The following is a 26,593-nucleotide window of genomic DNA, read 5'->3' on the forward strand; positions in this document are numbered from 1 at the left end:
GCAAAATTGCTCCATTTCATAGTCTAAACCTGACTTACAATACCTAAGGGACTCCGGTTATTTTTCAGTCTTGTTCTCTTTCTGCCTCATCCTGGGACATCCCTGCAGTTGTACAATTTGCCTAATCATCTCCATTGATCATCAGATTTCTTCATCTTGGCTCAGACTTCCATATATCTCCTTTTGAGCATATTGAGGCATCGAGCCATAGCAGAGGTAAAATGCCAAAGCCATCATGATCTATTGAATGTGGTATTTAGAAGAGGGATCTTCCTCACATCTTTTTTTTTAATATCTTAGTGCAGTGTCAGTGGCTTACAACAGCTATTTTCACAACCAAACAGTATTCCCGTCGGTGCTTGAGCAAGTATTGTTCAGTCCAGTCCTGCTGACTTCAGTGCAATTTTTAACCATGAAACAGAGTGCCAATACCACCTTCCTCCCTGAACAGCAGACCAATAAAACATCTTCCTCGGCCTCCAGATGCATTATGTCATTCATAACCAAACTAAATTGTGGGGTGAAACTGAATGCAGAGCTGACACACGACTGAGCAGTTAGCAGTAGTAGTTAGTTAGTAGTAGTGATATTCACTCCTAGGTCAATTTAATAAAAAAAATAATTGTGCCAATTAAATCGTTACACTGAAAAACAACTTTCTGAGCATCTACCCCTTTTCTTTTGTGTTACAGCCTGGGACCCGTGTCTGCACTTTCCCACACCACAGTTCAGTCCATGCAGAATAACTACTCACTGTTGCTACAAATGAAAACTAAACTAAAACTGTTTTAGACAATAGCAGTTGTCTAGACAATTGCTATCACAGCTGAAACAAACTAGAATCTGTTCAGGCTGAAACAAATCCAGAGAAATCCTGGCAGGTCAATACAAAGACTGCGGACTTTTTCTAATGGCAAAAACTTGATTTACTGGGCTACGCGGTGCTAAGAATTTTGTCAGAGTAAAAGAATTAAATAACTACTACTTTGAAAGTATTGTTTATAATGGTATATATTCAATTTGTATAATCATAACTCTCTATTAAAGTATTTCTTCAGGAAGCTTGTTCAGAATATCTATGCGAGAGTCACAAAATACTGTTGCACCGAAGTACAAGACACACTGTACAAAATAATAGGAAATCATTCTAATTTTGGTGTTGCTTGTGGAGCTGTTTTCTGTAGCTGGATTCAGTCAGTACTTCCTCTTGCTCTCTTGCTTGTGTAGAACACCATAATACAATGTCTGTTTATGAGCTTTCTCGAGACTGATAACTCAGCTTCTTTATTGAGGATGATTTTGTAGCATTAAAAAAATAGTGCTTTTTTCTTGTCTATTCTGAAATTGGAAAAGTGACCCACCTGAAAAATTATTATTAGAGGAAAGCATAGGTTAAAGACATAGGTGGTTGTTTTTCATTTCCTTACTGAGATCACTGCCTGTAAGCTCCTATTCTACCTGCAACATGGTGCCTCCTCACATCTTCATGTTCATGCCTAATGAAGGGTTTGCAGAACCCTTGCATAGGATTTCAGCCCAAACTGCTGTGGGTCATGGCTCAGGGCCCTTCTCAGCAGCCCGTCCTGGTGCCAAATATTGTCATGTCACTAACTTTTGTGGAGAGGCTAATTTACTCTGTGGATGAGGAGTAATAACAGCAGAAGCTTTAATGAATATGGGTTGGCAGTTGTAATGAAGTCTACTCTTACTCCCTCTCTATGTCTTGTTTGCACCAGGGAGCAAATGATAGGTATATCAATGTTTCAAGTGAATAATAAGGCATTTCTATTAAAAACAACATATCATCTACCATTTTATAATAGTCATATCAGCTTTTTTGTTAACAAGGTATAGTAAAAAATACACAATGCTGATGCATGTGGCAGCATTAAAGGTATGCTGGATGACCTCTTTGAATTTTGTGGTTTACTTGTGACTTTGACCCTACAATTAATTTTTGCTTTATTCCTTGCCTTTTTTTTTGTTTTACAAAAAGTTGAAATAACGAGGAAAAAGAGTAAAAAGGGAAGGAAAGGCTAAGTTCAATTGTTTTAAAAATTTTTAGAGGCATATGTGTAAATGAGTGAGAATCTTGACTGACTGGAGAGAAGACACTGAGGTTAAACAGCTGTTTGAAATAGCCCCTGAAATAACGTTCATTTTAGATTATTACTTTTGGGACCTTTAGGCTGGGAATAATTTTTACTTGACTTTAGTCTTCTGAAGGTCAAATTGTCTAGTCCTTCTTCTAGTCAAAGGAGATAAATTTGTGCATCCAGAGATGATTCAGCCCATCCTAACATAGGTAAAAATACAATAAAATTATCTGAACATGATAAGCAAAATGAAAGATGATGAAGATATTAATTTTCTCATGCATATCCCTGACATTTTCCAATCGATAAATAATAAAACTCAGGGTTCATTTTTTAACATGCTTTCCTAGGAGATAAGGGATGTTGTGGGAATGAGACCCACATCAGGGCCTATATAATATTTTAACGTTCACTTCTAGTGAGCATCATCTGACAGGATGCCCACCAGGATACTGAATGCTCTGGTTTGCCTAAGGGAACAGATAATGAACCAAGGATTTAGAAGAGACTGTGAGCAATAGACTCAAAATATCAGCTAGGAAGGGCTGGTATGGTTTACTACTGTATCTTTCAAAGGTTTGTTTGTGAGTTGCTTTTTTCTTATCTTTAATATGAAGCATTCACCTCTCTGAACACCAAGCGTGTTGTCTAAGTGGAGTTGACTTGTACCGCACAAGCTCTGTTCTCACAAGAACAAAAAGTCGGACAGACAGACTGTACAGGTGTCTTGCACCTAGTGTAACATATGGAAGATTTCTAGAGCTCCAACATGTATTTTTCGTTGTGCTGCATCTGCTGCACTGCGAAATCTCAGTACTGACAGGTAATGAAAGCACCATTTTGGCAAGGTGTCTGAGGGGTATTAGAAGGATTATGACTAGGGAATCACATCAGTCTCCTGACAGTCTTCAATTTTGAATTTTGTAGTTTCGCTCTATTTCTTTTGTACAAGTTCTCAGGGTCATCCGATATCACCCTCTTGTGTATTGACAGTGCCCCTGCATTAGTTTTTTGTGCCCAATTCTTTAGTTAAATTACTAAAGAAGAAAGATCCCATGCGCCAGCTGGTCCCTGAAGCTCTTCAGTTCTTCTCTTAGCATACCCTGTAGTGATCTTTACAGTTAGCTCCTTGTTCTCCCTGCAGTTCTACTTCTAATCATCATGTTCTCTGTTTTAAATAATTTACCTTTGGTGTTGCTTAAAATGCTTTATTAAAGCCCAAGAAAATGTGATCTAATAGATTTACATTGCCTGTTAAGACATTTCATTAGTCAAAGGAAGATATGAAGTTCATTTATCGCATTTCTTTGTTAAGTTCATGCCTTACTTATGTCATATTCTGTTAGCTTCCATTAGTTACCACTACCTTCAAAGTAATTTTTTGCATACTACTATGGTTGGATTAACAGGCTTTCTTTTGTTTGGATTGCTGTTCTACCATATCCAATGTGGGTGTTATATTTACTAAATTCTAGTAGTTCTATGTCACTCCTTGTCAACCAACTTCTTCCAACATGTGCTTACTGTCTTTTTTTCAGAGTTTTCCGTTCATATATTTTGCTCTGAATTATGCTTCAGCTGAAAAATATTGCTTTCTACTCCTTGCCCACGTCCTCATCCTCATGTGGTGTTTGGTCTTATGTTCAGTGCCTATATTCTTACTGAAAAGTGAAATGACAACTTCTGATTTCGAGCCATACCTAGAATATCTTAAATTTCTACTCCACTTTACACATAGCATCTTTGTTTCTTCATGCCCTTTTTTTTACCTCTCTACATGATTGACAGTTTTCTTGCTACTTAATTTTTCTTTCAAGGTCTAGTTTGGTTTGACAGCTTTCACTTTATCCCTACATGTCCTAACCTCTAAATTAGAGCCTTCTTTGAATGCCTGCATTCTGCCACTTAACTTCAGGCCTGTAAATGAAATGCCAAGCCAGATGTAAAATTCTTCTCTGCTTCCCTTGTAGTCAACGGAGAGAGACAGACAGAAAGTGACTCAACCTGCTAATATCTCAGTTTCTGTCCGAAGACATCTGGTTTTCTTCGTTGACTGTAATAAGGAAACTGAATGACTATGTTGCCAACCTAGACATATCTATGAAGCATCTGAATTTATGGGAGATTTATCTTAGATTTAGCCAGTTTCCTGTCTCTTACATATGTCACCTCTGCTTTTTTTTTTTTAAATCAATTAGTATTCTGATATGCTAAAGTACTTTTCTAAGATTGCATTTTTTGAAGATCCAGTTTCTTTTCACGTTTGACCCACGGAAAATTCAGATCTTCTCTCATTCAAGTATCCGAAATTCTTACTTCAGTTGACTTGTGATCAGTTCCTTGATTTTGTCTAATGAAAGTCAAAATGCTATTACTAGTCAGTCAGTACAATTATACATTTTGTAGTCAGATTTGGCTTAATATGCTCGGAACTTAGCAAAACCCAAGCCAAAACAGAAATGCTTCATAATGGGGGCAATGATTACTGGTAAGCACTGTGTTGACTGTAATACCAAGGTTCATCTGGACCCTGCAGCTGTTAATATTATTTGTTACAAAGCAAGGGTGAGACCCTTCTTGTTAAACCCAAATGTTATCTGGTTAAAGCCATGATAATCACCTTTAGTCTCATATTATAGTTAAAGCAAAGAAACAGACTCTTCTTATAAAGCTCTATTCATGTATTTTAAGTGTGTACTTTAGGGTGGGGTGAATCTCATTCTTGGTATGTATATGTTTCAAAGGGTGGTATCCAATGTTAAGGGAAATTAATTTCACTCCTGAAGATGACTTTCATAGGTTTTATTTCTCTCAAAGCATTCCAAATGTTATGCTCAGAATCTACCCAGAGATCTCAGTCAGATATTCAATTGCATGTAATTTTGATCCAGATAAGTTGCTCTTCCTTTGAAGTTACTTGCTTGTTTTTATTCTATCGCATCATAATGCTTAAGGCTAATTGATCTTCCCTTTCTTTCTTCTCACCTCTGCCCACAACATGCACACATCACTAATTGTGTTCCACTCACACCTTGCTCTATCATGTTATTGTTAACCCTGTACTTGGATTCTTATTCTAAAATGCTATCTAATATATTTGGAGCCTTCATCATTTAAATGTTTGGTGTCTCTGTTTACAGTCAAAAATTAAAGATGAGTTGAGTTAAAAAATTTCAGAGTTAAAATTCGGGATATTCTGCAAAAGAAAAAGAAAAAAGAATAAGAATTGGTGAGAAAGTATAAAATAAATAACATAACAAAAACAAAGAAAAACAATATGTTTGCTTGTAAGCAATTTTTTTGAATAAATGAATCTCCATTGTACATATGTTTTTGAACTACACTTGAAGACATAAAAAACTGATGATGCAGAAAGATTCAGGAAGCCTCTGAGGTCAATAATGCTCTTGGACAAATAATGTAGAAGTGTGGGAAAGGATAGAAAGAAGCCAAATTCTTGCTGCTGTTGATAACAGGGAAGGGAAGGAGGAAAGGCACATCTCTGGAGAGGCTTTACTGGATTCCACGTCTTTCAGTTTTCTGTCTTTTCCCACGTAGCTTTTGCTATTACAGAGCAATGGAACAGCTCAGGCCAATCGATATTGTACAAGTAATAAATTCAGATTTACAGACAGGTGAATGGCAGCTTTCCCCTGAGTTTGTTACATCGGTTGGCTTTATGATTGGTATTTCTTCTGCAGAAGTGTCCGGTAAATAAAAAGTTGCCCAAATCCCCCACTTAAATATTTTGAAGCGAGACATCAGAAACTCCAACTTAGCTTTTGGGTCTATCTCCTATGCTCTGTCAGGGCCTGGTGAAGAGGGTGCTGGTGGCATCTCTGCCAGGTTCAATGAGACCACGTATGGGGTGGCAGCTGCTCAGCGGGCAGGTTCTCCTCCTGGGATGGGGACCGAGTTGCATGGCCTCTGTCACAGCACTGGGGAAAGAGAGGAAGGAGCATTTTCCCAACTTTATTCAGTCCCCAGCCCTGGCAGCTGCTATGGCTTGCAGGGGAAATATTGTTTGTGACAGTCAGTAAAGACCGCACCTGTGCTGCTAAGCTGATAGGGACAGGGCTGCAGCAGTGGTGGGTGATGGGCCATGCTATTTGGTTTTCAGCCCGTTCCCAGCGCCACTTAGCACCCTGCGGGCAATGCCTCTGCTGGCGTCCAGGCACCCCAGGTGGCAGCATCAATGAAAGGTGCCTGTTTTGGAGCAGGGAGGGCAAGAGAGCTTGGCTGCAAGAGGGCATGAGGCACACCGTGCTTTCTGGGACCAGTACGTGATCCTCTCTGTTACCTGGGTAGGTGTCACCAGGAGGCTGCCATCACCCTCTCCCTGTGGGTGCACAGATTTTACCTACACGACACACAGTGTAGATTTCTGTAGTAAGGCCTGTGCTGCCTCACCTGCACTGGTACCAATGTAATTATTTAAAGACGTATATGCACCTTGGACTCGAGGCAGTACGTTCAATTCTGTCATCCAATGTATTCTCTCAAGGAAATCCTCAGAACAACTATTGGCCTTAGCTACTTCTCAGGAAGGATCAGCGCCTAGGTCTTCATTATAGCACATGTGATTTTCAGAATATTTCCCTGTCCTAGTTGTGTTTCCTCATTCCCGTAGACCCGTGTCTTTTGGGCATTTGTCAGTCTCCATCAGAATAGTTCTGCCAGGCGTGGAATTGGGTACGTGACTGTTGCAGCAAAATGCAAATACCTTCCAGTAGTTTTTGCTCAAGAACAGAGCCTTAAGCAAATACTAATAATTGAATCACTCTGCTAAATAAATCGTAAGCACCTGAGTCACGCATCATTTTAATGCTCTTAAGAAAGAATTAGCTTCAATAAAACTGATATGGATTACTAAGTCAAAATAATTTTCCAGCAATACAACTAAGGTTTAATGCTCCTTTTCTGAAATGCCTGAATTGGCACATTCTCCTTAATTCCACAACTGGAGTACGGTAGCAATGATTGCACTGGAGATATTTTTCTAGAAAACTCTCCAGAGAAATTAACTAAATATGTTTCTTTTATTGCCACGGGGACAAGATATTATAGGATGATGAAAATCCTCTTGCACTTTCTGCATTATTATTTAACAGCAAACGTAATGTTTTTGCCTTTATTTTCATTATACTTCTTGTACCAATAATAAACACCGTTATCTTTAATTGATTAGGTCAAGCGTCCTATAAATTGCTTGTGAGCAGGACACATTCTTGTCCATGTTTGCCATTCTCTGTGCTAACGATTCAGTGGTTGACGTGACAGCCAGCTGGTTTTGGCACTATCTTTTTTACTAAAAGGAAAAATACAGAATTATTTGTACAGCTGCACCAAAATGTGGAATGTTTCTTGTGGAAGGATTTATCTCACCATTATAAAAGGGTTTTTATGGTCAATGGAGAAACAGAGGAAACTCTCTAAGAGTTGCTTCAGCCCATTCTAAGGGAGTTATTTCAGGCAGTTTGAGTGAATTATGTTCCCCAGACACCTCTTACACAACCTTGACAGTAATGGGAGATACACACACTTCTAACAAACTGGATCCCTACTTTACACAGACAAAAGTAGTTTAAATGATCCCCATCCTTAATGTGCTGGGGTTTTAGTACTAATGAAGGGCATGGCTGCAATGATTTTTTCCAGTCCTCTCAAGCAGTTTGTCTGCATGTACATGTCTTCATGTCCTTCCTCATTCAGGCTCTGCTAGTGCAGTGGAGGAATCTTCTCCCTCCAATCCCTTTACCCGTAAATTATCTCCTCTCAGAGGTCAACTGTGCATCCAGCAATCTTATTAATATTTATTAAGAAAGGCTTAGGGCAGACAGGACAAGCCAAGGTATATAAGCAGCTATGTAGTTGTGCAGCTCTCCTTGCTCTCCATCTGCCTTTGGGCATATATATTGTGTTTAAGATTTCCTCATTAGCTGTGACAGATGAAATCACAAGTATTGCTTTGAGCGCTGGCCTCTCCCTGCTCTGAGGGATGTGATATTTCAGTCTGGAAGTTGCAAGATAGTTTTTGTCACAGATGGCAGCTTTCATTTAGTTAGAACTGTGTTTCAATCCTTCTGTGCGTGTGGGATTATTCCTCTGTGTTATGATCCTTTGGTAGTAAGATGATGTGCCAGTAAGGGAATGTATCGCATAATTCTACAGAGACTTTCTCTGAGTGAGTCTGAAGTTCAAATAGTCCAAAGGAAAGCATATTTAACCTCCTCACAAAATAGAGACCTGGAGATAAGAGAATTAGTGTGAAAAGGCAAGAACCATGCCTGTGTTTACATTCACTGCATTGGTCGGTATGTCAGTAGGTTCATAGGCAAACAGCGTGGATGGATGTGTGTACCATCTGTGGCACTACCGTAAGTTTAGCAGCTGGGTCTCTCCATTTCTGTGCTCTTAGCTGAACATTAGATACTCTTTATATACTGTGTTTTAAGAAAAAAAATATATTAAAATTCCTTTTTTCAGTTAAATGCAAAATGTGTTTTACAAGCAATATATACGTGGTAGGACTTCATGCCTTAATTCTAATAGTGTTAAACTTGCCAAGTTTAGGAGAAAAGCTAACCTCAAATGTTTTCAGTGCTCTTGGCACTCAACACCCTCTGAATTTAATGTGGCTTAAAAATTTGTTGCAAATAAGCTCTTTCCCTGGTTTTTTCAGCTTTGGGCAGGAAACTGTTCTCTAAATATGTGAAGTAATAGGTGGTGTAGAAGTTTGGAAAAGCTAAAATATAATCTGGGAAATTTTAGCGTATTTGATTAGTATATTTTCTAAAGGAAAGAGAAAGTTTCTTGGTAAAGGAAAGAAAAACAAGGAAATTGCCAAGCATATTACGTTTGAGAAATAATGAAAATTTCTCTATTAACAATTTAACAGTCTTGTATGATTACTTCTAACACATATTCAGTGTCTGATTCATGTTACATGGAATTTCTCAAGTGTGTAGCAATTTATTTCATTAACTGCCCGACTATGACTTTTATTAAAATTGAATCACTTTTGAGCCATTATTACAACAATAAAACTTAGGAGAATTTTTTCACTCTTCCACCTGTGAAATTCCTATTAACACCAAAGGGAATTCAGACCAGATTCTCACTCACTTGACATAAAATGATCAATCTTTCATGTCAATTAAACTTTTCTTAATTTTATCCCTCAGTAACGTGTGAATTCTCAAGTATTCCTCAAAGAAGAAAAGTCCTTTTTTTGCAGGACTTAGGAATATAAAATACACAATACTTGTTTTCAGAAGAAATAAATCATGAAAATAATTGCTAGTTGTTTTATTAGACGTTTGTTTCAGAGGCATTGGGATGAACTGTTCTTTGAATGAATCATTCTTTGAACTAATATAAGGGAAGACACACCTTTTTCTTGCAGCATTTTGGCATGTCAAAAGAATTAATTGTTTCAGATGAAAAATAGAAAGAAACCAAGCTTTTAAATGATCCTGCTCTCCATTCACTGCATGTCTTCAACTAAAAATAATACCTGGACAACAAAAAATTAATCACTTAATTCTTCTTCCATATAATGTGAATAAATGACGATACCTCTCTCTATTTTGTTACATTTTTAATTGCTTCACAAATATTATTTGTGTTCTCAGGTATAATGAGGAGAGAATATATGGCATAGACATTAGAGGAATGAACTAATGGGCCCATTTTACACAGCATCCCAGATCTAACAGACAAAATTTGGATGCTGCAAAGACAAAATCCCCACAGTGTAGCTCCTTTGAGAATAGAGTGGCACTCTCGGGCAGAGTGGCTCGAAAGCAGCCCAGCAGAAAAGGACCTGGGGGTGTTGGTTGACAAGCGGCTGAATATGAGCCAGCAGTGTGCCCAGGTGGCCAAGAAGGCCAACAGCATGCTAGCCTGTATCAGGAATAGTGTGGCGAGCCGGACTAGGGAAGTGATCATCCCCCTGTACTTGGCACTGGTGAGGCCCCACCTCGAGCACTGCGTTCAGTTTTGGGCCCCTCGCTACAGGAGGGACATTGAGGTGTTGGAGTGTGTCCAGAGAAGGGCTACAAAGCTGGTGGAGGGTCTGGAGAACAAGTCTTATCAGGAACGACTGAGGGAGCTGGGGTTGTTTAGCCTGGAGAAGAGGAGGCTGAGGGGAGACCTTGTCACCCTCTACAACTACCTGAAAGGAGGTTGTAGAGAGATGGGGGCTGACCTCTTCTCCCTGGTGACAAGTGATAGGACAAGAGGAAACGGGTTCAAGTTACATCAGGGGAGGTTTAGATTGGATATTAGGAAACATTTTTTCACTGAAAGGGTTATTAAACATTGGAATAGGCTGCCCAGGGAGGTGGTGGATTCACCATCCCTGGAGATGTTTAAAAAAAGGGTAGATGGGGCACTTAGGGACATGGTTTAGAAGTGGCTTTTGTCAGGGTAGGTTAAAGGTTGGACTTGATGATCTTAAAGGTCCCTTCCAACCTCAGCAATTCTATGATTCTATGATTCTGTGATTCTATGAATACCAGTGCCTGAAAGGATATTCCCGGGTCATCTGAGGCAATCCTAACTCTGTATTTTGCAGTGCAAGTCCAAAGATCAGAAACACTAAAATATGAAAAAAGTATACAAAATATTTATGAAAAAACTCAGCCTATTCCCTGTGGCCTTTTGATCATTTTAATACTAATTAAACTGAATCTGGTTACTATTTTTTTTATGTTGCAAGTATCCATTTGCTAAACAGCATAGACAAAAGAAGCTCTATTACTAGATAGATAAATTTTCATGCTAACAAACTTTTTTTTCAGTGTGAAAGACAAGCAGATGCCTTTAGAATCAAATGCAATATGAGATTATTTATTTAGAGTTTAATTACAGGTGTATCAAGCAATCATCTCTATAGGAAATGAGAGTTGGCGTATGTGGGGCTGAGAAGCTATTACTAAGAAACAGGTAAGGCTAACCAAAATTTCATTGGGGAAATAAAATATCCCTAGTTATCTCTGGAAGAAATAGAAAGGCAAATTTTGACCTGCGGACAATAGATAGATTAGTGAGTGGGAGGGAGATCAACATGTGCCATAATTGTGTGTGTGTTGATGCTGTGGTTTTAGGTATCCAGCCCAGCCACCTGATTTAGTTTCTGGCTCATCTTTGAAAGGCATTATGTAAGTCTCCCTTAGTTTGTCCTAAATAGCCACCGAGAGGGTACGTGGTGCACTGGATGAAATGTCTTCCACTGCAAGTTCATGTATGATCTGGAGATCATAATGGTTATATGATGAGGTGTTTACAGTAAAGACAGAGCAAATGCATTGATAAGCTTTATGTGTCTTGTAAATGCATGATCTAGGGAAAAATCTGTCATTATAAATTACACAGCTGCCTATTACTTCATTCCTCAAGCTCCGTGACAAGCCACAGCACTTCCTTCTGTTTGCATTCACCTGAACTACTTCTCACAGTTCTGGGAACAGTTAACTGGGTCTTTAGCATGTGAAGCATTATCCTAAGGGATTTTGATCAAGTCTGTGATCAAGTCTTACAAAACTATAGTGAAGCAACATCCTGATGAGCCTGCCTTGTGCAGGCTTTCAATTAGCTGGAGGTCACTGGATAATTATTTCCAACGAAGTCATGTGAGTCCAATTCCTTGAGAACATTGTGAGCATGAAAAAATAATTTAATTTAACATCTGTAACCTAATCCCTGCCCTTGCTCATGACTGCACATACAAGCTTGGCTATTGCGCCATTCTCAGCAGTGCCAGCTGGAGAAACTGCTGCTCACCAGTCCCTCCCTCGGCTCTACAGCAGAGCCGATGCCTCCCTGACAAGCTTCACTCAAATCTCTTGAATTTGATTAAACAATTAAAGTTACAAAGGTTTAATTGTCCAACTTATTTTGGGTGAGGTAACATGAATTCATTTCAATATCTCAGCTAGATGTTCTGAGAGGACAGTAGCCTCTAGGAAGGCAGATAGTGGTGAGTTGGAGGAAGCCACTGACAGAAAGTGATGTATTAATAAGGTCGTTTTATCTCTTTGCTTTGGCCTGAGTCTACATTCTGGAGATCACAGGTGGTTCTCTGTTAACTACAAGAATCATATGCTCAAAGCAATTTTTATATAAATTAAATAGATTGTGAATTTAATATTTGCAGTATTTATTAAAATGTATCCTTTTAGGATATGCTTTTAGGAAACAGTCTTGGAATTGTGTTCCAAGGCAGTTTAATGTGTTAACTGTAGTGTTTGGTTATTTGAACTGGTAATCCAAATAAGCATTTTCTTTGGTATTCAGGTTTAAAAGAGATGTGAAAAGCTGATTGTTTCCTTTTAGCTTAGCATTGCCAAAAATTAACAATGACAGCACCTTCTTGTAGTGAGCATCTTTAAAGAAGTGTTTTGAAACTTTTTTTAATAACAAGGTTTTTTTTAATAAGAGTTTAAAATAAATCAATATTTTCCTTCTTTTAGACATACAACAAATATTCAATTCTTTTGGCTACCCTGCTTATGTCTGGCAGGTATCCTATAGTCTGTGGCTTCATGTCTAAGAAGTACATGTTTAAAACCATTTAATTGCCAACATTATGACAAAGCTGATTGATTGACAGATTAGACCCTTGGCTACCTGTGGTAACATCTAAAGATTTCCCTCTTCATCACTTTGTTCAAAGACATCTTTCTGCTAAGTGAAACCTTTGTGGGTGCAGGGCTGCTTGGAGCAGACAGGACTCTAAGGTGGCTGTCAACGCTTCTGAGCAGGTGAGCATCTCCACAGGAGATCCTACCTCCTTGTGGTTTTTGTACTACCTGAAAGGAAAGAAGCCATTTGATTCAGAACTATGGGCCATTAGAAAAGTGTAATTTTTTTGTCAGTGGTGGAGGCACCAGAAATTTTGAACCAAATCATGGTGTCTTCCACTGTCTTGTACGTTTCCATACTGCCTCCATCTCTCTTTGACACAGGGCTGTCTCAGAAGGCAGGGCCAGTGCATGAAGCATGTACAGTGAGGGCAAGATAAAGAACTGAGTGGGTGTTCCATGCATACCGATAACTCCCAAATGTCGCCAATGCATCTGGTGGCCACACATCTATGTTTTTACGGGGGGGGGAGGTGTTAGAATACTATACACTCTCTAACAGAAATTCTTCAAAGTAAAGAAATGATTCATTGCACAAATTATGTTGATCTCTAGCTAAAGATAATAATTAATGAAGGTAAAATTGATATTTGGTACTCATGGTTTACTGGCAGTTATTTAAGGATCATTGCAGACCACTATACAAAGCAGTGATCATATCCAGATCAAACAAGGGTCAAGGACATGTGAAGATGTCAAAGAATTCCAAGTTTATTAACATGTAAGTCTCCTTCAAAAAATGGACCCCTGCTACCTTAAGGCTGCACCAATCACTGGTCAAGTTCATTACTCAATATTTAAAATGGTTGTTCTAATCTCTGCACCTGAATAAATAAATAAATATGTTGCATCTATCACAAGTCATCTGTATCCAGAAGACTTTCTGCTTAAGAAGCACACATGAAAGATAGTGGATATTGTATGAAATTTCAATATTAAAATATACAACATGAGCTGAAGACCAAGATTGCCAGTAGCTAATTACCTAAATTTTCAAATTATGACCATTACACATAACAGCAGGACGACAGTTTCCTGGAGTGCTTTCCTGCTCTCCCTGCCCATGTCCAAAAGAATCAGGGAACTCATGCTTCTTAAGGAGGCGTCTTGAGTTTCATGTAGTTGTAGCACCTTGACTAAATATGTTAGTCAGGGCTTCCATGTTAAATTATCTAAGCTTATCCAGTCTGCACCAAAAGGAATTCCAGCTCCTTATCTCTTCCTAATTCTCAGTCCAAAGCATTGCAATCAAGTTCATATAACATTAACATATAACATATCAACAATGTTAAAAATATTAACAATACGGTTAATGGAAATATCGAAGTCAAATGCCTAAGCAGTGGTTAAGAGATGGGATTGACCAACTGCACATGGGAAAGCATTTTCTGTGGACTTGGTTTTTGTTCTACGAACCCAAGAATCTACAGAAAATCTTCGTGAGGCTAAATGACCACCACCTTAACTACCAACCCAGAGATCTGGAAGTTTGTTGACACTCTTTATAACAGAATAAGAATTGCACACGTTTAGGTCCTTGACCATTCAAGTTTGTGCTTTAAGACTTTAAGGAGTCTTGGGATGAGACTCTCCTATGGTAGACGAGAGGGGGGCAACAATTTACTGACCATTCCCTTTCAGAAGGAAAGGTGGGATCGTGCCCACATTTCAGTTTCTTTGATTGTTTGGTGTGTTGGGACAGTGACATAGTCTGAATCTAGTAGGGGCCAGGGTGGTAAAGAGGAAACAGTGAATTAATTTTGTCTCACAACCACAGTCCTTCCTGCCTCACCCCTTGCTCAGACCTGTGTCTAAATTCAGAGTATGGCCCCAACATATTGCCAGTTATGAAATAAGGGGTCTTCTGTAAGGTGCCAAAATTTCAAAATTTTGTATTCCAGTTTAATTCCTGCAAACCTCAAAATTCTTTGGCAATGGATTCTGGCCTATCTCTTGGTCACTGATGGATGATATAACACCAATGGACTGCAATTGCTTCGTGACCATGCCTTTGCAAGAAGCTACTAAGTCAGACGCTGCTGAGAGGAAATGACATGCAACTTATGAAACTTGTTTATACACTAAATACAAGTGTGGAGAAGACACAGACATCAAAAAAATACCTGAATTCCTGTTTAATTAAAATCAGCCATTGAGGCTATCTCTACGTGCCATCTCTCAGTTCGGAATGAAACCTGGACAAATTGCTCATCTGAAGTAGAAAAATGACTAACATAATTATTAGCAGCAGCTCTTTATTATAACATGAGGATGAAGAGATCCCACTGATGAATGGAGGTATATGGATATACAGGCAAAATTGTGCAATTCAAGTCAATACCTATTTCAGGCTCAGTTTCAATATTCTCAAAATACCGTCTTGCAGATATAGATTGAAAGTGTTTTGTTTTCAGTAAGTATTCTCTGGTTTCCCTGAGTCTTTTAGTAACCAACCTACTTTTTTTTTTCCATGTGACAGATTTTCTTCTTGCCTACCTCCCCCCAACCACCTCTTGGCTATTATCTAGCTGAAGAATGGCCCATATAATGATGTAAAGACCTTGTGTTTTTTTCTGTTCAGTTATTGTTCATCAAGTCCCAGAACCTCCCAGTCACATTCAAGTGAAAAAAAACCCAAAAAGACAGCAGCTTCTTCTGTTTCTGGGTATGTCCAACACCTTCATACCCCATCCTGCTTCTCTGGTACATTATGAGAGAAGAGGAGGTGGGAAAGATGACGTCTATAGATCCTTCTATAAATTTAGGACGTGAAATCATAGTGTGTGTGTGTCTATTTAGTTAGTTCAAGTTTCCTTTGACATAATTTGCAGTTGTTTATACAGTTGATGCTAAATGTTTATATGACTAGGTTAAATATCCTTCCACTTCTTCTTTCCATAAATGAAAACTGCCAAACAGAACGGGCATGACATTTCTGGATGGAATTTCAACCATATAAAAAATAAGAAATGGCAAAATTCCCAGCTAGAATTTTGACAAATCTGCTAAAATCCTGGCACTTGGGCTAGACCCCACAGGATAATACGAATTACGCTGTCAGAAGACACAGTTCTGTAGTGGAGGAGTATTAGCCTGAATGTTGGCAGGCTTTCAGCGAAATGCTCTGTTCTACTGCTGGGGTCTTCCTGGGAAAGCACCCACTCTTGTCCCTGAGTGTGGTGATTAAGGCACTTGACGGTGATATGGGACGTAGGAGTCTGAATGCCGATGAGCTGAGGGAAGAAATGAGCAGTATTCCTGAATCCGTCCTGGCTGCTTTGCTGCTGTATAAGCTGGCAAGAGTCACCGCTGCGGTCTGTGCCGTCTCCAACCCAGCTGAGGTCAACAGTGACTTTGGGGCACAGAGGGGAGCAGCCTCCCAGGGCAGATGGGAAGATCAGCATCTTGTTGGGGTTACCTCTGGGGACAAGGCATGAAACAGGCACCACACCTGCCAAGAATTAGGTGTTTCTGGGCACCTCTGAAGCAGAACTCATGAACTAATAGACCTATAGTCCAGGCAAAAGTGCCATGTGAGGTCATTTCTTCAGTTCAGCTCACCTCATTTAAGTCAGAGCTGTGTCTTTGCCAATCCTCACTGTGTCCATTGACAAGGCAATTTTCAAGCACTTTAAACTTCTGATTAAAGCCACAACACAGTTCTCGTTTGCATCCCGTAATGCCTAAACCCAGGAGAGTACCCGTATTAGTTTAAAGCCGTAAAAGCTGCTGATGGCTTTGGTGTCAGCACTAGAAGGCAAGTGCTCTCTTGGATACGCTTGCTCACACATCTCAGAGCCGTGCAGGCTGCCTCAGCTGTGAATTTTCCCCACTTGTGCTGCCAAACGCATTCCCAAGGCAAGACCCAGCTCTCCCTCCCAGCACTCACCAGCCACTCCATAAATGTCAGCTCCGGCACGCAGGCAACAGACCCTGGAAGGGGAAGCCAACAGCTACGAAGGAGCGGTGACAGGCCTATCGGCAGCCATGCAAAAGTCAGTGAGGAATACTAGCTTCCTAAACGTTAAAAAGGGCTTGCTAAAATGTTTGCCAACTGGTTGTGCTGCATCTCGCCGCTCTGACTGCTTCACCCCAGATCCTCTGGACACAGCAGGCAGGGTGTTTACAAAACATTTAGCTGAAAGCAAAGAGGATGAGTGCCATATGCTAACTGCTGCTGCTAGGTGCAGACATACAAACACAGCGTTTAAAATGACCCCGCTCTGTGTCTGAATTTCTTTTGCGGAAATGCTGACGAATACTCTATGAAATGCAGACAAATACTCTACCAATACATTTTGGGGTGCTGTTCCATTCACCAGCAGAGATAATATGTTACCTTGCCAATGAAAAGGGAGAGGTCCTAGCGTCCCAGGCTCATGTCTGGCTGCCTCCCTGCGTCCCCATTCCCACCTGCAATATCCCACCCCTCCTTCATGCTGGGTCGGGTGCTCTTCTCACCCTGAGGGAGCCAATGCCGTTGCTAAACCGAGCAGAAAGCTATCGTTGGTGATATCATTGGTGAGGTTGGGGTTCTTTTTCTGCAGCTTCAGCCATATGAATCGGTTCACTGAGGGCACACTTGGTATCAGAAGGGCACGGGGAAACAGCAGGAGTGCTGGCCAGGGTGGGAGGAGCAGGAGCACCCCGTTACAGCAGCAGTGAGCTATTGGGCAAAGCCACCCTCATCTTGCTGCAGCCCTAGACGTAAACATCCGTGCCACTTCACCTAGCGGTTCAGAGACCTGGGCTCTGACCTGGGTCAGGCATGCAGTGTGACCCTACTCCAGCTGGCCAGTTGAACTCCAGTTTCCTTTGGAAGGAGGCCATGCCTTTTCCCTAGGCCACCTCGCAGACTGCAGAGCTCAGCTGCTGTGGCGCTGGGGTTGTTGTTTTGAAGTTTCCAACATGTTTGCTCTCACTGTTAAAGTGGTTTATTTTCCTTCTTTTTCTCATGTTCAAAAAGAAGTAGATTATTTTTAGCTCATATTTCTCCTTTTGAACTTGCATGTGGGCACTAAGTCAACACAGGAGAATTCTGCTTCAAAAGATGGATGTCTCAGAAATGACAGGCAGGAACGAGGGAACTGAGTGACAGTGGTTCTGCAACGCCTGCATGAAGTGCAATGCATCATGTTCAGAAAAGGACACAGGAATCAAAAGTAGGACTTCTGGCAAATTGGGGAACACAAAATCTACACCTCAAATCCTCATCATCTTCCATTTGACCTTGGAGACATGTATTAAAAAGTTATCTGAAGACCCCCCGCATTCCCAAGGTGCCTGTAGTTCTCTAGGACAATTTCTATCATTTCTTCTTTAGTTGCGACAATGCCCTTGAGTGATAGGCGGTGCAGACCCGGATATACGGTCTGGGGTGCTCTACTGAGACCTTTGTGTTGTGGTGTGGGGGTTGCCTGGGGTGAACATGGGACAACAAGGGGATGAAGCCATAAAACTGTGATTACACGGGCCAAGAAAACAGCACAGGTGATGGTTGTGTAACCACGCTGGGATACCACGTTCAAGAGATGAGATAAATGGGTCATTTGTATAATCAGCTATGTCACTAAAATTGTCAGGGACAAGATGGGCTAAAGGAAGGGGTTCATCCCTGACGTGCTGACGTCCTGCATGGGTGCCACACTGAGAAAACTGAGGAACATTTCTGGAGATCTCTTATCATGTGCTACAAGGATCATTGTCCCTTACAAAGAGCCGGGTCCCTTTAGCACCCCTGAAAAATTAGGTGATTTTTATCCAGGTGACTGATTATAGATTCAGATACTTGTCAGTTTAAAATACTGGTCCACTTTAGGAATGAAGAAAAAAAAAACATACTGTCCAATAGCATGATTGCGAAATCAGGGGTTTTTGGGCAAGGTAAACTGTCATGTGTTAGCTTGCTTTAAAACCAAATTTGTTTTCTATGTTTCTGTGGGAAATCAGAGGATGTTATAAACTGAGTCATGCAGTTATTGACTTTAGCAAGCACACAAATGATATAAATAGAGAAACACTGGCGAGCCTTGTACAGAAGAAGAGATTGAGAGGTCTTCTAGCAAGAGCTAATAGGACAGGGAGGCAAAGATGAAGACAAAGATCCTTCCTCTCCTTGGGTTACTGTATGTTGCATGTTCTTGTGCTTTCCCAGTGGTTCCAGAAATGGAAAAAGAAGATATGCAATTTGCTAAGGTAAGGACTACAAACAGAACTTAAGAAATAATTTATTGAGAAAAAGATTGTAGTGATGTATTAGTGATGTAGAATATTTTATTAACAACACTCTGCCTTTGAAAATAAATTATTATGTTCTAAACTGTTGCTTTTTCTTCCCCATCAGAAATATCTGGAAAATTTTTATGATTTTAAAGAAGAGAAAAATTCTCTCTTTAAATCAAAGAACCTCAATCATATGGCTGACAAAATCCGAGAAATGCAGTCATTCTTTGGGCTAGAGGTAACTGGGGAGCTGAATCACAAGACACTGGACATGATGAAGCAGCCTAGATGTGGAATACCAGATGTTCGTTCATACAGCACCTTCCCACAGAGCCCTAGGTGGCAGAAAGAAGATGTGACATATCGGTAACATATATTAAAGCATGTTTGTCCGTACACCACTGGGAAGCTTTGTGAATGCTAGGCAGAAGTAATGACAATGGGTTCTTTACTATTTATTCCTGTATTTCTCCATATAAAGACCCCATTCAGGATAAAAGGGCCACAAATGTGGGGACTGTTCATATCCTTTGCTTTAGGCTTCCAAACAGTGATGAAAATACCAAAATAAGAGTTTACATTAGTTAGTTAACAGCCTACTAAATGATATGCTCGGTGGATAGAAGGGATACAACTGAGAGTACATAGGTTAGGATTTCTGAAAGACGTGAAAGAAAACTGTGAAAAATTCTTCTGTTATGGAAGCAAATTTGAAAATAAAGAACTCAAGACACATAAATAATAATAATCACTGATTAAAGTATTTGACCTTGATATGATGTGCCCCAGCCACATGTGATCTGGTTGCTTTTAATTCCTTTCTCCTTATTTCACAGGATTTTGAACTACACTCCAGACATGCTACAAGCTGATGTAGAGGAAGCAATTGCAAAAGCCTTCCAGCTCTGGAGCAGTGTCACCCCTCTGAGGTTCACCAGGATTTATAGTGGTCAAGCAGATATCATGATCTCCTTCGCAGCTGGATGTAAGGGGACTCCCTTGCCTGGGAATTATAAGTGTTTGTCAGTTTTTCTTACAGAGATGATGAAAAGCATCCCTTTTATTCCTTTTTCTTTTCTAGTTCACGGTGACTTCTATTCATTTGATGGTCCAGGAGGAACTCTGGCTCATGCCTACCCCCCCAGCAGTGGGATAGGAGGAGATGCCCACTTTGACGAAGATGAAAACTGGACCAAATTTACTACCTATAGTGGTAGGCAATCTTAAGTATTGTGTTGCCTGTTTTTATTAGACAGTATTGTCTTGAAGATAGTGTAGAGTCACAAAACCCCACGGCAGTAGTTCCAGTATTTACTGAGATGTAAAACGTCAGTGTAATTTAGTAAAATGATTCTGCATATTTTGACCAGGGCTGCAGTCATGGCAGTCCCCTGAAGTTAAGGCACAGACTGCAACTACAGCACCAGTGAAGGAAATAACATTAGCATGAAATAGCAATATTGGGTAATCATAACATTGTAAAGCAAGGAATTTTCACCCTCGGCTAATGAACTTAAAAGTTGTAATATTGAGCTCTCACTTTTTCTTTTTCTTTTTTTTTTTTTTATTAAAAGTGATACAGATCTTTAACTTCTGCGAAGGAAAAAAATAATCTTGAGTTTGTTGGTAAATACAATTAAATAGAACAGTGAAGTGTTCTGGTTTCCAACAATATCCAGGGATAATGTTACATGTTACTGGTCTTTGTGAAGTAGTTGCCAGGTGAATTCCATGTCATTTATAATTCCCGAAATCTGACCAGATGACTAAAATGTTCTGACCCAGTTTTGAGTCATTATTAACATTAAAGAAATATTGATTCTTTGTTGGCAGGAAAGTTTCTGCACCATGAATAAAAATTGTCCCAGGGAACCTCTTACTTGGGAGGTAGTTAGATTTTGCTGTTTTATTATGATCACAAATGATATATCATCCATAAGAGGATGGAATCTGTATCCCGCTGTCATGCAAGAAAATTTATTTAGTGTTTGTTCTTTGTGCTGGACTTTTTTTAGGATACAACTTATTTCTCGTTGCTGCTCATGAGTTGGGCCACTCACTAGGTCTTGGTCATTCCAATGTCTTTGGTGCTTTGATGTATCCTATATATATGGCCAGGGATACAAGGGACTACAGGCTTCCTCAGGATGATATTGATGGCATTCAGGCCCTCTATGGTAAGCAAGAAGCAGCATTTTTTTGGTGGATGGTGGATAAACATTTATAATGAATTTTACTCAACAGCTAAAATGTACTAAACTTTCTACCTCAGGAAGGATATTGAGGTTTAATTTACTGCTATTATTTTGGGGTAAATCTCTTGGTTTCTTTGTGGCTAAAAGTCTACATCTGCAAAATAGAATCCATGGGCTGTATCCATGCCAGTAAGTCAAAAGGTCCAAGAGCCTTCCTCCAATGATACTAGAGGAACAGCTTGTGTCTGTAGTATTAAATTTTCTTACCTTCCGCACAAGCGTGGACATGTACAACTGCCCTTTGGAAATGGTGTTTGCTCTACATTAACTTCTGAGCACATACAGTTTGAGAGACCAATGGCTTGTCAAGGTAAAACAGTGCCAGATACCATTTTAACAGTCAGCGGAACAGACAGCCAAGCTAAATTGCCCAGGAACTTTCCCTGGCATTAATTTTCTAGTTGCATTTCAACCTTAAGAAACCTATGCATTTGGCTTCATATGTTACGTCCTGAAGTTCTGCAACATGAAACACTCTAATTCACCTTCCAATTCCACACTTACCTGTTTCCCAAAGGACCCCCCAGGGAATCTCCTGCACTTCCAACAAAAGCTTTTCCCCCACAAGAGCCAACTGAAATGATACCTGCAGAAGCACCAACTGAAATGTCACCCCGGGAAGAACCAACAGAAACGACTCCCTCCAAAATCCCCACAAGACCAGAGGACTGTGACCCTCATTTGACTTTTGATGCTATCACTACTCTCCGTGGGGAAATACTGTTCTTCAAAGGCAGGTAAGCGCTTTCATTTCTAGCAACACCTTTTTGCAAGATTCACAAAGGCAAAGCATAAAGTTCAGTTTAAGGAATTTATCTTCCCTTGGTTACAAAGGAAGATATTTCTTTCTGAAAGTATTAAGGCAACTTTGCAAAATTTTACTAGTGGGGCTGGTGAGTAATGTGGTTTACTGACAGGTGAGTAAAGTGTTTTAAGCCATCATCTGTCATCACCCATGTCTGTTAAAATTGTGCAAGGCTGAATAATCCCAGTGTCATTCCTCAGCCTGCAGCTGCTTCACATGCGCCACCAACCTTGTCACACCACCCCATGTGTGGTTCAGGGAGCTGTGGAAAATTTCACTGGTGACTTTCTGTGGTACTTCCACCTTGGGATCCGCACTGGACTACTGTCCAGTACTGTCTGTAGGGAGGCCCCACTCTTAGAGGTGTCCACTTTTTGGGCATGATCTAACACTTGGCACTACCAGGTTGTTGGCTAGGCACATCCACCCTGGCAAGGGTGAACAGCGTGTCAGGCCCAGGGTTTCACCCACTTCTTGGTTGGTAACTGTGTTTTGATTGAACAAGTTTCCTTTGATGAAGTGGGTCTGATTCCCCTTCTAAAGAACATGATGAATTGTAGCTTAAAAACTTAATAATTTTCAGGGAAGAGGAGGAAGGAACAGTTCCTCCTTAAATTGGGTTTTAAAATGCTTCTCAAGAAGTTTAATGAACATTTGTAACCAAATTGAAATTAAGAATGCAGCTGTGCCTACCTGCATAGGACATGGTGAAGATAAAGCTTCAGTTGTCAGCAGTACCACAGAACATCATGTGTTGTCTTGCGCAAGCCATCAGGGTGTCAGTGGAGACGTCTACGGAGCCACCAGCTCTAGATGCACCTGCTTGGGCTGTAAGGTTGGATCAGATGACCTCCAGAGGTCCCTTCCAACCTCAACCATTTTGTGACCTCAGAGCAGCCAGCAGTAAAGGGCAAATGTCTATGAAAGAGTGAGCAAAGTAAAGCACTGCACCACAAAAAAGGTGATATCTCTGCCTCGTAAGGAGGACAGGTATCCAAGCAATAGGATTTAAAGTACATTTCTATGCTAGTGATCTCATAGTGAAATAGAAACAATGAAACACTGCTGTTTTCATTTCTATCTATCATCAGCTACGTCTGGCGCAAAAGTCCATATTTCTCAGACATTGAGCACGACACTATCTCCTCTTTCTGGCCATCACTGGCAGCTGGCTTTGATGCTGCTTATGAGGTTGACAAGAAGGATCAAGTAATGTTTTTTAAAGGTATTTCTTTTACATTTCCATCAGTCCTTTTTATGAATGAGTACAGTTATAGTAGTACTTCTAGCTTGTATATAGTTCTGTATGTTAAGTAATAATAATAGAAGTAATACAATAGCAATAATAATATATATTCCTAATATTTAAATCCATTTTTATTTTCAAAATGCCATTACTGTCATTAACTAATGCTGCTTCACAACAGAGAAGATCGTAACTGAGACAAAATTGATTGCCTACATGAAGTTATCTAAATATATTTTTAAAGGTGCCAAACACACCTGGAAAATATGTTGAGTTTTAACTACTGAGTATATAGTACTCTAATGTGGAAAATATTTCAAAGCTCTGAAATATTCAAATTTATGTGTGCCCTAGAGGGTCATGTTCTTCTTAGCTGGACATCCGTGCTGTTTGGTGGCATTTACTACACAGAAAGCTCTGGGTCTTTGATGCAGAGTTGCTCAGCCTCCCCGGGAATCCCTACTAACTTCTGGTTTTCCTGCAGATGACCAGTACTGGGCTGTCAGCGGCTACAGCATAGAGCAAGGCTTCCCCAAGCCTATTCAGAACCTGGGCTTCCCCTCAAGTGTCGGGAAAATCGATGCAGCTGTTCATGATCAAAATACCAAAAAAACCTATTTCTTTGTAGGCAACAAGTACTGGAGGTAAGGCTCATTCCTGTTTTGCACAACAGATAATCAAAATAGCTTTTAAAATGACAAGTTATATTAGAATTTGTAGAGTAAATTTGTGGCCTTTTATTGTCAGCCTTTTCAGTCAGTATAAAGTTGAAACTCAGAGGCAATTACTCATGCCTTCTCATAGAACAAAATCTGTAACACCTGAGATAAAGACAACGTCCGTTTACTATCACTAGTCTGTGATTAACAGACACAAGCAAACGAGCTTTGTTTACCTGTTAGGAAGCAGTATTACATGAAATTAATATAAAATGTGATATTAATGTGATAATGTGAGTAGACTTTGTCGGCATTTCATGTATTCGTTCAGTAGCTATTAAGGGGCAAAAGTGCTCTCTGAAATGTACAAATGACACATCTATCGAGAAAGCTATGAAAAGAGATTAAAATATTTACATTTTAAGAAACAGTTCAGCTAAGCAGTAATGTTAACCCTAATAACTAATCTGTAATATTATATTGAAAGAGTATTATTCATAGATTGGATGCTGTAAAATTAAAATATTCAATTTGAATATTTATTTAATTTTATTACTCAGTATAAGCCCTATCCAGCTTTATTATCAGTCTCAGGGAATGGAACTGAACTATTTATTCTGATGTTCTGAAAACAGCCTTTCATAGGCCACTGAAGATGTGAATATTCACATAGCTGGGAATTATACAGTTCTATGAGATCACAGATGCTCACTGTTACTGGATTTTCAGCTGAGAGTAGGCTTGCCTAGTAAAAATTCCTCCTGGTTTCAACATTGAACATCACATGTTTGTTTCTTGTTTTCATGCAATTTCTTTATTTAGTTTCAATGAAAACACTCGATCAATGGAAAGGGGATATCCAAGAAAAATAGCAGCTGACTTCCACGGAATTGGCCACACAATTGATGCTGCCCTTCAGAAAAATGGTAAATAAATTAAAATGTAATTCTGAACAAAACAAAAGACCGCTAACTGAAGCCAAAAAAGTCTATGTTTCAAATACATATATATAGATGAAATGTTTGTTCTGTTATTTTTTTTAATCACCCAAGAAAATAGTGAGTGTATATCAATATGTATACAAAAAGGAAATACTAATTTTCCAATAATTTTCCTTCCAATTCTAGGACATTTCTACTTTTTCCATGGATCAAACCAGTATGAGGTTGACATCAAGAACAAGAAACTCATCCGTATAATGAAGAGCAACAGCTGGTTTAATTGCTAGAAATATTAAGTGATGACGCAGGAGTGTATTTCTACTGGAAATGTTTTTTCATGTTTCTTGGTTATAAACAATATCATTCGGCTGTTACTGTGCATCTGAGTCTGAAATTATGGTCTTTGAAAATTCTAATTTAAAAACTTAAAAATGAAAAACTTAATGTACAGTTTTAATTTATTTTGTTTTCCAATTATTTATTAATCAAATTGTTTTTGACTAATAAAGTATTTTGCTCGAGTATTCTGGTTCTGGTTCTTGTTCTGGTTTAGTCGGCTGGAGACAAGGTATCTGATATGACCACACACAAGCCTGAACAGTGTCAGGACTCCACAGCCATTTTTAATGGGCTCAGTATCTGTAGGGGGGAAGTTAAAGAGAAGCAGAAGTAGGTGGGCAGCTTCAACAGGCAATAAGAAATGACCTGGGGGACAGAGGAGGGGACACTCAGGAACAATGCAGGGGAGGTGGAAGAGGTAGGAGAAGATCCTACACGATGGTGTGAGAAGGACTGTGGAGAGACTGGTGGCTGTGGCCTCAACCACCGTGACCCCACTGCATGGAGACAGAGGGGTCAAGGCAGAGATGGGGACAGGTGCCTGCTGGTCGATGGGGAACATGGCAATGGGCTGAGAGGACCTGTGGTCCAGTGTCGCTGTGGGTGGTTTTGGTGGGCAGAGTTGTTGGTACAGCAGGACGTGAGAGGCCAGAGAGAAGAGTAGGTGTTTGGTTTTGGGATGGAGGCAGCATGCAGGCAGGGTGGGAAGTGATGGATATATGGTTACAGGGTACCACTTAGTCAGGGGATTACCCTTGCTGAGCTGTGACCACGTGCCATGGGAATGGAGTCGGGGCTGATGGTCCAGCTTGTAATGCTGGACAAGAATTTACCGACAAGAACCACTTCCCAGAGCAAAGCCAAAGCAATAAGAAAACAACCCAGGATATTCATATAACTACCACAGACAAATCCTCCAGAGGAAGATTGGTGAGACACAGACAAAAACACATGTGCTTCCTCTGTCTATCTTGTATGGGTCTCCCTCAACAGGGCAATAGCTCAATGACTAAAACACCCCTTGGGCTGTAAGAAAGCTTGGCTGAAGTCCGCCCTCTCCTTGAAAGGATTTTATGTCATCTCTCAAAACACTGCTCTGATGATGTGATTATACAAGGAAGGTAACTCCTCCTCGCTATTCCTATTTATCTAGCAGAATTGACAAAGGCAGCAAGAGGGAGAACAGTCTTCCAGTTACCACAGCTCAAACCCTGTTGGGCAGAGGTGAGATTTGCTCCCAGTCTTCTGCACAGGGCATATCCCTCAGACATCTTGTCAAAACACCAACTAACATCCACACACCATCCACCAGGTTCAGAGAAAGCCATGTGTCTTCTAGTGTACCCGCAGACCCACCATCCCACTGTGCTAGCAGACAAGACCA

At 40.1% G+C, this 26,593-nt stretch overlaps 1 protein-coding gene across 1 annotated transcript; it reads left to right on the forward strand.

Moving 5' to 3' along the window:
• The first annotated feature begins 18,763 nt into the window (after nt 1-18,763).
• On the forward strand, nt 18,764-25,394 carry LOC141736502 (interstitial collagenase-like). The gene is made up of 10 exons (XM_074570788.1): nt 18,764-18,937; nt 19,086-19,330; nt 19,801-19,949; nt 20,046-20,177; nt 20,980-21,141; nt 21,737-21,956; nt 23,116-23,249; nt 23,755-23,914; nt 24,752-24,855; nt 25,057-25,394. Exons 1-10 carry the CDS (start codon nt 18,833-18,835, stop codon nt 25,155-25,157), a joined length of 1,512 nt encoding a protein of 503 aa, XP_074426889.1. The 5' UTR covers nt 18,764-18,832; the 3' UTR covers nt 25,158-25,394.
• Nucleotides 25,395-26,593: the final 1,199 nt, after the last annotated feature.

The sequence above is a fragment of the Larus michahellis genome, chromosome 1, assembly GCF_964199755.1.
Source record: "Larus michahellis chromosome 1, bLarMic1.1, whole genome shotgun sequence".
NCBI lineage: Eukaryota > Metazoa > Chordata > Aves > Charadriiformes > Laridae > Larus > Larus michahellis.

Coding starts and splice junctions, on each gene's coding strand:
- LOC141736502 (XM_074570788.1), top strand. CDS start 18,833: ATGAAGACAAAGATCCTTCCTCTCCTTGGGTTACTGTATGTTGCATGT. Junction 19,950..20,045: donor GATCTCCTTCGCAGCTGGAT/GTAAGGGGACTC, acceptor TTTCTTTTCTAG/TTCACGGTGACTTCTATTCA. Junction 21,142..21,736: donor TGGCATTCAGGCCCTCTATG/GTAAGCAAGAAG, acceptor TGTTTCCCAAAG/GACCCCCCAGGGAATCTCCT.